General features: G+C 39.0%; 1 protein-coding gene across 1 annotated transcript in view; it reads right to left on the reverse strand.

Moving 5' to 3' along the window:
- The window catches only part of CNTNAP2 (contactin associated protein 2), a 1,295,029-nt gene that overhangs the window by 330,705 nt on the left and 951,892 nt on the right, over positions 1 to 12,432 (reverse strand). The window contains exon 14 of the mRNA XM_059729349.1: positions 2,412 to 2,568. Coding sequence (XP_059585332.1) covers positions 2,412 to 2,568 — 157 coding nt within the window. The remainder of the gene's footprint in view (positions 1 to 2,411; positions 2,569 to 12,432) is intronic.

The raw sequence follows: 12,432 nt of genomic DNA on the forward strand, positions 1-12,432 counted from the left end.
AAGGTGGTGGCGGTGAGAAACTGAGAGAAAGAAAACCAAAAGAGATAAAAATTAAATGAAGATAGGCTGAATGTTACTGTATGTCCTTCTATAGTTAAGATTGCCTAACACTTTATGAGGGAGAATTTTTCAACTGCTTGTAAAATTTTCAAACGTTTACGATTCAAATGGGAAATACCTGTGCTCACTGCCTGTGCTCAGTGTTTGTTGAGGGTGGGAGGGATGTGTTTGGAAAGTTTTAGCAAAGACAGTTAATCTGTTTTAGAAGTTGAGATCAGACAAAATATGGTGTTTTTTTTTAAACAATAAGACATACTGAAGCTGAGCAGCACTTCTCCTCCAAGTGTTTTTACTATTAACAAAAACCTTACTAACTTCTTATTCACTTACTTCACTGCCAAATATCTCTTGCCTTGAGGATTAGATTCATTAAAGGACTCAGATGACTAAAATGCTAATTTAAGCACTACTGAGATCACTGAAACATCTGCTCAGCTGCTGCCTAACTTCATAGGTGCCTACCTAGGTAACCTAAATCTAAGACAGTAAGATTTCCTAAACGTCTAAAATTGATACTGGATATGCCTAGAGCTGCCTAAGTCCTGGCAGCATTGAGCGATTAGGTACTAGTAACCAGCTCATGACTAAAACCCACTTAGATTTACAAATTACGTGTTCTCAGAGCATGTAACTAGAATTCCTGAGTTCACAGGCATGCTACCACTTTCCTATTGCAGGTATTCCACTCTGCATGGAAGAATTAAATGTTCAGTCTGGTATGGATTGGAAGCCAAGTCTCCTCCACCAGTTCTAGGCTAGAACTGGTGCACTATGCTACAGTCATAATAAATATCTGATAATAAATATTGAATTATTCTATGGAAAGTGAAAGTTTTAATTAAATAAATAAATCAGCAGAGAAGATGAAGAATGTCCCTCTCCAGAATGCTCTACAAGTCTGGTGATAAGGTCTTGGGGTAAGTCCCTCCAAGGAGAAGAGAAAATTATGCCTTCATCTCCTATATCTTAGGTGAGTGTTCCTGGGCTATTGGTTAAAATAACAAGGTAAAATAACAAGCTATCAGCACTGGCCCCTTTTTCTCTGGTTGCAGCCATATTTGTGAGGAAGGGATGGCTTAACTACGTAACCCCAGGAAAGGGTTCATGGCTATGAATGCGAAACAGAGATAATTGCCCCACATCCTATATGATCCCATAGATAGGGATGGAAAGGACCTGATAAGGTCATCTTGTTCAGCCCCCTTCTTAAGGCAGAAAAAAATAGATGCTGCAGATTTCCCAGTTAGCCATGTAACTCCATCAAATTAAGCTCCGACCTTCTCTTGGCACTTCTCATTAGCCAGTTTAAGCAACTTCATACTCAGTGTGCTGTCTTTTATGGATCTTATTCTTAATTGTTTAATGCCATGTACCATTCCCCATTAAATAGGAAGTCTATGTACCTAACTAAGGGCTGTGAATTCCACTAGGCATCAGGATGTGACAGATACCACATAGAGGCTGCAAAAAAATGTTGAAATGATCTGGGAGAGAAACAAACAAAAATGTTTGTTTCTCTGGTAGAGAAACTTACCCAGAGATGCCAGAACAGACATTCAAATGTTGAGTGCCTGAAGAGCAGAGTTTGCAGTGCTGATGCTATGCAGACATGCAGGCACTGTGCCCACATATCAGCATGCTGTCCTGGGAACAATTTAACCCTAGTTATTCCCAAATTGATTTTCCCCAGGAGCAGCCATTTTTGTTTTAAGAGAAAAATCCTGAATTCCTGTAGACTTGTGGTTTCTACAGGGAGAGCAGTAACTCTACTGAATATCTATATGTGGCCTGCATCCTGTCTCATCTATGCCTTTCTGTGGATAGAGCCCTGAAGGAAAGAAGAACCTTAGAGAAATATATTATGTGACCATACAGTTAAGGTTGTATCATAGTGCAAGGGAGGAGGGGGGGGGGGAAGGGGAAGGAGACAATGAAGCATATTTAAACTAGTTTTTAATTTTTGAGTTCTTGAATTTGCAACTAGCTTTCTTTTTATGTGACCTATTTGTATTTAATAGATAGGCAAGTTGCTTAAATACAATGTAAACAGGAGCCACAGGGAGATAGGCAGAGATTTTAGAATACATGGGATATAAAAAATATCTAAACTTATATTTTAACTATCTTAGATCGCTTTTTACTGACAGGCATGAACTAGTTGAGAACAGAAACAGTAATGGAGACTGAAAGTCACTATGAACCACTTGTATTTAGACTTATAAGGAAAAGGTTAAGAGAAAGAAGCAATTTTAGAGTACCAGATTTCAACAAAGCTATTTAAGAAATAGGAGACAAGATCGCAGAACTATAGCTAGCAAGTGCTTTGGTAATATTTTTCACAGAACACTTACCATTGTTTAGAGTCAGCATCACAGTTGCAGTAGTACTTGGCATCAGTACAATTGCGTTCAATGCCACAGGCACATTTTTGAATTCCAGGTCCAGAGCCACCCCAGTAGTAGTGCTTCTCATTGGCTTTTCCAACCCACCAGGTATATGGACTCCCATCTGCAAGGTACAAAAATGCAAGGTTTAATGCATCAAAGGTGGCAGAACTCCACAATGCCGCAGCTGGACACAGTTGACTAACATGTACATTGTATTAAAACAACCCATCTAAGAAGCCATTTTAAATAACTTTATTATCACAGAGTAAAATAGTGTTATCCTTGCTTAGAAGTAAGAGGCTTGATAGATCCAATAGATATATGTAGTGATATCTAGCAATATAGGGAAATATAAGAATACAGGGTTTGTACCAAGAACATGTCACAGTTTGTCCAATAACATCTGAACGTAGCTGAACAGGGAACATATCTATCATAAATGGCCAGGCATTTTTTCCTATTGCAATTAAAAGGACACCAGTGGGAGTATTAATGTGCTTTAGTTCCTTCCATTGTGAGCACTAGGAAAATGCACATTAGCCTACCTTAATGCGCATTAACTAAAGAGCACACTTTTATGTGTGCTCTGGGGTTGGTGGGGGTGGCTCCAAGAGCCACTCTAATTAAAGTGCTGCAGCATCTTGTGTACCAGTAACTCTGAGGTTCAAAATGGTGGCAGAGGTGCTTGAACTAAAGCTTGTTCAATGAGCCTTACATAAAGCACCCCACCAGCATTTTGAAGTGTGGGGACGATGATACATGAGATGCAGAGGCTGGCTGAAGCACAGTAATTACCATGCTTCAGCAGACTCAATTAATTGAGTCTGTTCCCACGTACTGTAATTATAGCATGTTGGAGCAGCCTCCATGCTAAGTGATGCTTAATGTACATTAGTAAAAATGCACAGTTTTTTAAAGTGACACTTTAATGTGCATCATAATAGGCTAGTGTGCATTAAAGCATATGTGTAGACTTGTCCCCTGTCCAGGGGAACTCTGCCCAAAAACAAATCATCTTCCTTATCTATTCTAATACCACCTTGGAGCATTAATACAGAAAACTTTAAAAAGTTAATTTACTTTTCACAGTTTATGCTCTTTGTTTAAGTTTGTAATTGTTTCCAGTTTATACAATGAGAATAGGCTTCATGCAAATAGGTTCATGCATATTTTTAATTAATTTCAAAATCAGATTGTTAGGCATTAGATGGATGATGCAATATCTGGCCTGCACATGCTGTGGGGAAATAGGTATTCAGTTTTATTTTTGTTTCAAAGCAGCAATTTTTCCCTGGAAATTCATCTTTTTTTTCCATTGATAATGATATTTTCATCATCCTTTCTCCAGTTAGCCCAAAACAATTAGTATCAGTTCAAAATAAATGTTTGTAAAACTCCAGGGATGTCAGTTCTTTATGACAGTTCTTTATGCCCTGTGAAATGTTCCTGGTAACAAATGCTGTAATCTTTTATTTCCCTACTTTGCTATAAATTTCCATATATAGGTATTGGACAAACTGAGCTTCTTATTTCTAAGTGAGGATAATACTATTTTACCCTGTAATGATGAGGTGCCTCCAGTTCAGGAAGACAAGGTTCCTTGGGTGAATTTGATATCTTTTATTAGACCAACCCAAATGGTTGGAGAATAGTTCAGGAAGACATTTAAACATGAACTTATCTTTAAAGTATGTCAGTAATTCCATGGACTTCAATAAGTTCCTCTACTGTTTTTTAATCTAAAACAGCGTCATAGAGCTTGGCTTTATGTAACTTCTACTTAAAAAAAAAAAAATCTAGTTTCCTATCACTTTACTGTAAACAGTATTTTGCCTAAATTAAATTAAACCTCTCATAAGTAATTCACTTATTAACAGATTTTTTAAGAGGAAAGTCCTCCCTAATGAACACAGTGAGTTTTCATCATTGAAATAAAAATGAAACATTTCAATAATTTAATTTCTATGCATTGCACAAATGAATCTAAAAGCTGAAACTGCATTCATAAGCCTAAAAATATCCACCTATTTGTGCCCATCAACTAGGCAGCAAATCTACTTCCATTCTACAGATTGGTTAAATGTATACCTCAGAGAGTCCTAAAGAGGACTGAATTGTGTGAAAAGAGTGGAACCAAATCATCTGAAAGATGAAAAACTTTTACTCCATTTAATACTTTTGAATGGTTAAACATAGTAAATGTAGACTGAAAATACAGTTGTGTGTCAAATTTGTGGCCACCTGGGGCTTTACAGTTGTTACTATGCTGCACAGCAGGACCGCTAAACTTGAGTGCAATAGCAATGGAGACTGTAATGAGCTAACTCCATTCAAAAATCTAAAATGGTCATTTTAGCTTCTATGACTTGATTAAGTACTGAGGGTTAGAAAGGGTATGTTTTTTGAACTTTTTAGCATAATTTTAAAGCTGCTATAAAAATGACTAGAATATAAGATTCCATTGCTCTAACTTGCAAAGTGTATTTAATAAAAGGCATTATAGAGGCAAATGTTATTTTTTCTATAGTTAGGCTTTGCATTATTTTATTCACACAATATTCAGACATAGCACTTTGGCCCTCTGAAGTTTATAATAATTTTTTTGCCATATTTAAGGGTAGCTTTTAAGTACCACATTTAAAATATTGTAGTTTGTGCTGTTCACTGAATGAAAAAGAGTTCTAACTGTCTGCACTTTTCCAATAAGCAAAGGATCAGTGTCAGTACTTTGGTGGGAAGGTAACTTATGAATTAGAACACTAAAAGGAAACAGAATTGCTTCATCAAAAATGGAGAAAATTTAAAAAATGAGAAACAGATAGTAGTGATTACAGTAGATGAACACAGCATTTGTATCTAGGAAGACTAGTGACTGCCATAATAGAAACCCAGAAGAAAGATGCATGAATTATGGTAGTGTTGCAGGGATGGTGTAGCTGTGATGGCCAATATGTATGAAAAGCAAGGATTTTTGTGAGTGATATTTGCTTCTTCATCAGACCTGAAGAACGGTGTACTACAGGCAATCCTTGACTTACAACGGTTCGAGTTACAACATTTCACACTTACAACATTTATAAATTGACACCTGTTTCAACTTTACAATGCCAGTTTCGACTTACAATGCTTGATCCGGTGCAATGCCATGCCAGCGAACAAGTTCGCTGCATCGCTCATCTCCCTGGAGAACATCTGTCCAAACTTCCTTGGACACTTTATTTAAGAAAGCAGACAAGATTCCAGAAAAACCTGCAGCCAACGCTCCTGAGAAGACTCCAGTCAAGAACCCTTAAAAAAGTCCAGGCAAGAGCCCTTCAAAAAGTCCAGCAAAGTCACCTCAAAGAAGTCCTTCCAAATCGATATAATTGCTATTTACAATATAAATAAATTAATGTAGCTGCATTACTCATCTATAATTGAGCGAGTACAAAATTCTGGGGTATTTTTGGTGAAAATAGGGGAACCAATCCCCCATTTATAACATTGTTTCTTATGAGAATATTGGTTCCGAGTTGCAACGTTTTGACTTAAGGCATGGTTTTCAGGAACCAATTATGTCATAAGTCCGAGGACTGTCTGTATATTCTTCTAGTCTAAACATAGCCCAGGGGCAGATATGCCATGTGGTAATGTCTTCCAACCATGTCATTTGACAGATCTGGAAATTTGGCAGTGGGAGTTCCGTTGTACTGCTCTCTCAATGCCAAATTTCCAGACTTATGGGAAGCCTCAGGCCGTCTGCATTGGAGCTGGTGCCAAATCCCAGCATGTAGAGCTGGGAGGGGATTGTGTTGGATTTTAGGCCCCAATCTCAGTGTTGGGGGCATGGGTGTTGCTGGGCCCTCAGGACTCAATCCCAGTATGAAGGGGGATAGTGTTGGCTTGCCAGGACCTAATCCCAGGACATGGAGTGTAGAAGAGGGCAGATCCAACCCCCTAAGGACACAATTCTGATGTGTGGGGCAAGGAGGGGGTGGTGCCAGGCCCCACAGCCTGATACGGCCTGTGGATGGCCTGATCCAGACCACATATGGGCTCACTGGGCCAAAAGACTGAGCATCACTGGTCTAGCCCAACCATACAGTTGGTCCAATAAAAGATATTATGCATAAATTAGAAATTCTACAACTCTTAAATGAAAACTAACATAAGGATTTTAATCTAGAATATATTCTAGCACCTGGACAGAAGAAATGTTCAAAATGAATAACGTCGGTGCAACTATGCTGAGAACCTGTCCCAGTCTTGATGCAACTGTTTTTGGGTACAGAAAGACAAAGAAACTGTATCAATATCAAATGATAATAATATAAACTTTTGCAATTAATTTTTCATTTGTGCGCTTCTATAGAGAAATAAATGTAGCAAAGGCAGTGCAACTTAACCCTGTTTCATTCAGGGTGAAAAATACACCAGTGATTTAGCTAACTTTTATTTCTCAAGGAGCATACAGATGTAACCGTTATATCATAACAGTTGATGCCCACTCCAAAGCAGCAGCTCCTCCTCCCCTTTTAAAATCCTCCTTTTTTAAATCAGTAAGAAGGTATGCTTTTCTATAGCCTTCACTACTAATGAAGTAGCCTTCACTAGTAATGAAGCCCTGATTCAGGAAAACATCTATGATCAGTAAAGTGATTAAGCACGGATATGAATACCATCAAAATCTGCAGGGGTATATTCTGTTCTTTAAGAAACATGCCCAATCCTCACCTAGTGTGCATATGGCAAGGTCTGCAGCATGGACTAGTGGAAACAAACACCAGTACCCTCACTGTATATTCCCCTGGTTGTCCCTAGATTTGGCTAGAATTCTGGCCTCTACTAGCCAAATATCTCTTGGATTTATAAACCCAAAAATGAGCAACAAAGATACAATTTTGCCCGTAGCTTATAAATCATGTAAGGCTCCTTTAGAATGAAACGTGCCTTACATATATGTTGCAAGTATATGTTGACACAGAGAATATGATAGAGAGTTTGTGTATCAATAAGATAAATGGAGTGCAGAAGGATTCAGGGAAAAACAGAACAGGACAATACCAAGGGAAGATTCTTAATGGATCAAAAGATGAGCCAGTACTTTTATATTGCCAAGTAGCAGTAACTCAAAATTTTCAAATGGAAACTCTCTTCACCTAAACTCACTCCACCCCAATTTATATTCTTTTACTTAGGATGGCTGCATACATTCCATTTTATCCTGTTTCTGTTTATGAAGGGCATGCCCTAGTGGGAAATGGACTAGTCAAACAAATGCAGTATGGAACTTAAATGAGAAGGATAATCAATTAATTAAGGGAGGTTATTCCAAAATCCGGAATAGTTAATCATCTCTAATTATTTAGCTAAAAATATTGATGCAGATATGATCACGTCCTTTAAAAAGCCATGAACTTTTGTTTAAAAAAATCCTCAGGGAAAGAAGCCATCTCTAATAGGTTTTTCTTCTTCTTATGGCAAGTATCACCAGCTGGCACTGTTAGGCACCTGAGGTTCTTTTTCTTTGCATGTGAGCAAGCTTTAACTATTAGGAAGACATGCTGCATTGTTGTCAGTTTTGGATTTTGCTAAGTCTTGTAGGGAGACATGGAGATGTGCTTTGGCCTCTGATTAGTTAATTCTTGAGGCAGGGCTGCTTGCTGGGCATGGGATATTGATGCTGGGCTGAGACTCCTCAGGGAAATTGTCCTGCATGTGTTAGGACAATTGTAACAACCGGTTATAAAGTAAACTGTGTTTGGGCTATATATCCCTGATTTCTGCTCAGCTGGGAAACTCACTTGCAAGGCTTCAGATACCCAATGCTACCTGAGAAAAAGGCAACAGTGATGTCAGAACTGGAGATTGTTGTTAGGAGAATGGGAAGAAAATATGCCACTGAGGCAGCACAGTAGCTTTGAATATACAGAGGTAATGGTGATTAGGTCTTGGAGCAGTGCTACTGAACTCTACCACTACTACAACTACTACAGCTACAAAAACAAGCTAGTTCTTTCAAGGATGGATACAGCGTGGATTCAGGAGGTGTGGCAGTGTGGTTGCACCCTCCTTGTGCTCTTGTCCCTGGCTGATCCAGGTGCTGGGGGAGCCCCAGAGTTGCTCTTACCTTGCTTCTGCTACATGCTGTGGCTGTGTGGGGTGACAGGCAGAGGAGTGTATACTGCCAACAGTGTACAGGTTCCCACTTCTAGTGTTTGCTCCCTGCCTGTTCTTCCCTTGCTGGTAGGGAGCAGGCACTGGAAGGAGGAACCTGGGAACTACTGCCACTGCCCTCAGCTGACACGGTAAGAGCTCCAGCAGTTGTAAGGGGACCTGGGCTCAGGTGGAGACATTAGTGGTAGCATGCAGGTTCTTCCTTCCAGCACTTGTACCTCCCTGGCAGGGGTCACTGGGGAGAAGGGCAAAAAGCAGGGTCTTGAAGGAGAAAAGTGTGCATTGCCACTGCTGGCCCCAGCCAAGCCCAGCATCCCACGCAACTACTCACTACTGCCCACAGTTGGCATGGGGCAAAAGCAGCTCTGGGTCTCCTTATACCCTCCTGGCAGATGAAGTAGATGATTCCCAGCAGAGATGCTGGAGGGGGGGGAAGCAGAACCCCCCCCACTTTTTGTGCCTACTGGGCTCCAGGTTGTTCCCTGCTGACCCAGAAGATTCAGCCATGCCTCATCTCCATCTCCCCATGGTCTGAGGTGCAGTATGCCACTCCTTTAATAAATTCTCAGTCTGTCCATGGGTGGATATATAAATTTGGTTGGAACATGAGACTTTACCCAGACCTTAAAAGATACAGAGCTCTCCTTTCTGAAGTTCATAACATTTTTCTGGTAGTGCTTCTAGGCTCAGTGACTGCAATAGCTGCTATGTTGGGCTCTGGTGAAAATGAACTTAAAATGGTAGTGTTTATTTAAGACTAACCTATTTTTAAGGTCACTAATTCTAGGGTTTTTGAAGCAACTGGTTATGAGGTTTTCGAGCAGAGATCATTTGTTCTCTTTTCTTGAACAAGGAGCTAAAGGAGCTTCCCATTACTCTCACAGATCTGAAGTCATAAAAAAGCCATTTCTTTCTCATCTGATAAATACATCTTCTTGTGAATCATTTCATTTAATATGAAAACATTCCCACCAAAGTTAATGTAGTATGAATAGAATTCATAGCAGTCAATAATATATTTATTTCTGATATAGTAGAACAGTCTTGCAAATTATGACTTTCATGGGAATGCTTTACATTCTATTAAGCATTTAATAAAGCCTATTATTTTCAAATGCAATTAATTAATACAACATGGGATTCATTTTAACATTTTAGGTCATTATTCAGAAGTGCTTTGTACCCATAATTAGGGCTGCTTTACTGACAGAGTTAGACTGACCTTTAGGCGCCTAAATAAAAATGGTGAAATACTTAAGAGCTCTCCACGCCTAGCAGCTACCACTATTTTAACACATACATGACCAATAACTATAATTATCCTCAATAAACTGCATAGAAAAACAGAAGGCACATATGGCTTCCTTGGTTTCATCAGCTCTTCATCTTCCCAATAGCCTGAAACCTCCCACTGTCTAATTGCTTAATCATTCCCTGATCCTACCTTCATTGGAGTGCATCACGTCACCTAACTCTGCAAAAAACCTCAGCAGGACTCCTCACTCCTTGGAAAAACTCCTTAGAGTTTCCCCTCTCTACTGGCTCATCTTATTATTACCCTCCACTGTGGCCTGCTGCAAGTTAGTTTTCAAAATAAATGGATGCATGTTCATAGATAACCTGTCTCTTTGCTGGGCTAAGACAAGCTGAGACTATAAATACCTAAAAATCTTCCTTCCAATGCCAAAAATCTTCCCTGATCCCTTGCACAGATTCCTTTATCTGGGGAAATCAGAAATCCTAATTACAGAAATTCTATGCATTGATAATTCTAGATTAAGTCAATGGCTAAGGATCTCTAAATAACAAGACTTTGCAGGAAGGGGCAATCTTTAATCATTATACTATTTGATTATCTACAAACCACTAGGAATTAATTTACTGGGCTGGACTGCTTTCCTGTAAACATAATGGAAATAGCTATTTGTTGTGATTTTATTATGGAACTGTTCTATGAACCTGCGTGTTAAAAAATCAGCAATAAGTACTATGAAAAGCACTAGTGCTACATTAGCTTACACAAAATCCATACAGATCTGAAGCAGCTCTTTGTCCAGCACTTTGTAAAGCGAATGGAATCAAACAACATGAGAGTAGCTACTCAGTCTTTGCTATTGGTAGGGTACAACCAAAGAGGTACCTCCAAAATGTTCACAAAACCCACGTCTTTGACCATGTTAAAGATCAATGCAAACACAGTTTACCCTATATTTTTTGTTCCATGGGACAATGTTTGGATCAAAGAGAAAATAGGAAGGAAAATTGGACATTTTAGTAGGCAATCACATTTGGAAGAGCAGGTGTTATTGTTTGTGTGGAACATTCTTTTGGTACTTCTCATATCATGTTATTTGTCAGACAACACAATAGTACAGCAGCATAATATGTATTTGTTTATACACAAATAAGGGCTAGCATTTGGCTCAAGCAATACCCTGAGCTGGGTCTGTCCATGTGCATTAGAGAGGGTGACAATGGTACTGCTGGAGCTCCTGGAGAAATTTTGAATTACTTTGAAGGATTCCTCTTGGACTGTTTGGAAAGCAGACACTGCTGACATAACTCTACTTTTGATTTAAAGGGCATGGTAAGCCAGCTCACCTGTGTGCTTCTAAGTATAAAGAGTAACATGGATCATGCCCCTTTGCCACCTTTTTGTATGCCTAGCACTGTCACTGATGCTGTTCTATGCAGGTTCAATCAATATGGGGTGCTCACTGTCCCCTGACTATTAGCATCACTACAAAACTTAGATTGAAAAAGTAACAGCTTGGATGATGGGAATGTTTCACAGGCTAAACAAACACAACAGCATTTCAGTGAAGTATTTACTGAGTGAATAAATAACCTTTTTCTATGTCAGTGCATGACAAATGAAGCCTGCATTTTTGTATGTGCTATAGATCTAGTTAATTTTGTCCTTATTCTTTGTTGCTTATCGAATTTGCTAACACACTGATGGCCTTTCGTGGTGCTCAGCTACTTGCATGCACATGCATCAATATCATACTGATGGGACACTCAATGGGATTGCTCTCCTGCTTAACATCATGGCAGGGCAATGTGAAGTGAACCTGCAACAGGTGGCTGGCCTTAAAATGGGGACAACCTATGAGATCTGAAAATACTTTTTTTTTTTAAGACAGATTCTCTGATTAGCCTTGTTGCAAATCTTGAACAAATCTGATAGTTTTAATTGATTGACTTAAAGAAGAGGAATTGTTTGAATTTACAACAACTTGGCTATGAGAAACATACAGACCTAAATTGAAAGATTTCAGTAAAAACACCTGTGCAAGCAGTGAAAAAAATTAAAGATAATATTTTGTTCTATAGTAAAATAATGATTCATAAAAAATATGTAAAGTTTCTAGTGATTTGGGGTGTTTAGCAGGCTGTGCGAGGTTTTGCTGTTTCTCTTTAAGATTAAATTCTTTCTTCTGTTCTGGCTTTCTTGTTTTGCTCATTTCACTGGGTGAATGAGTGAGGAGTAAAAAGGAGTGATTTTTTTCTGCCTCCCTGTTGCCAGCTACTAAAGCATTCTTTCTTTCTAGCCAACCAGGGACAGTATAAATAGGCAAATACAGACTTCCATTGTTACCTGGATTATAGATAAACTTGAAGGTTGGCTACTGATAAAAACAGCAAGAGACGTTAGGTTTACAGCCAGACCTTTCATTGATTACCCTTCAAAAAAAACCCAACCCAATATAATCTCAATCTCTCTCTGGCTACCCATAGCAGCACAACATAGATTATTGCCCATGTAAAATGGGGAGTCTCAAGGGTGGGGGAAGAGTGTGGCATGCAGATTAGCAGCAGATCGTCT

This window comes from Alligator mississippiensis, chromosome 5 (assembly GCF_030867095.1).
Source record: "Alligator mississippiensis isolate rAllMis1 chromosome 5, rAllMis1, whole genome shotgun sequence".
NCBI classification, from domain to species: Eukaryota; Metazoa; Chordata; order Crocodylia; family Alligatoridae; genus Alligator; species Alligator mississippiensis.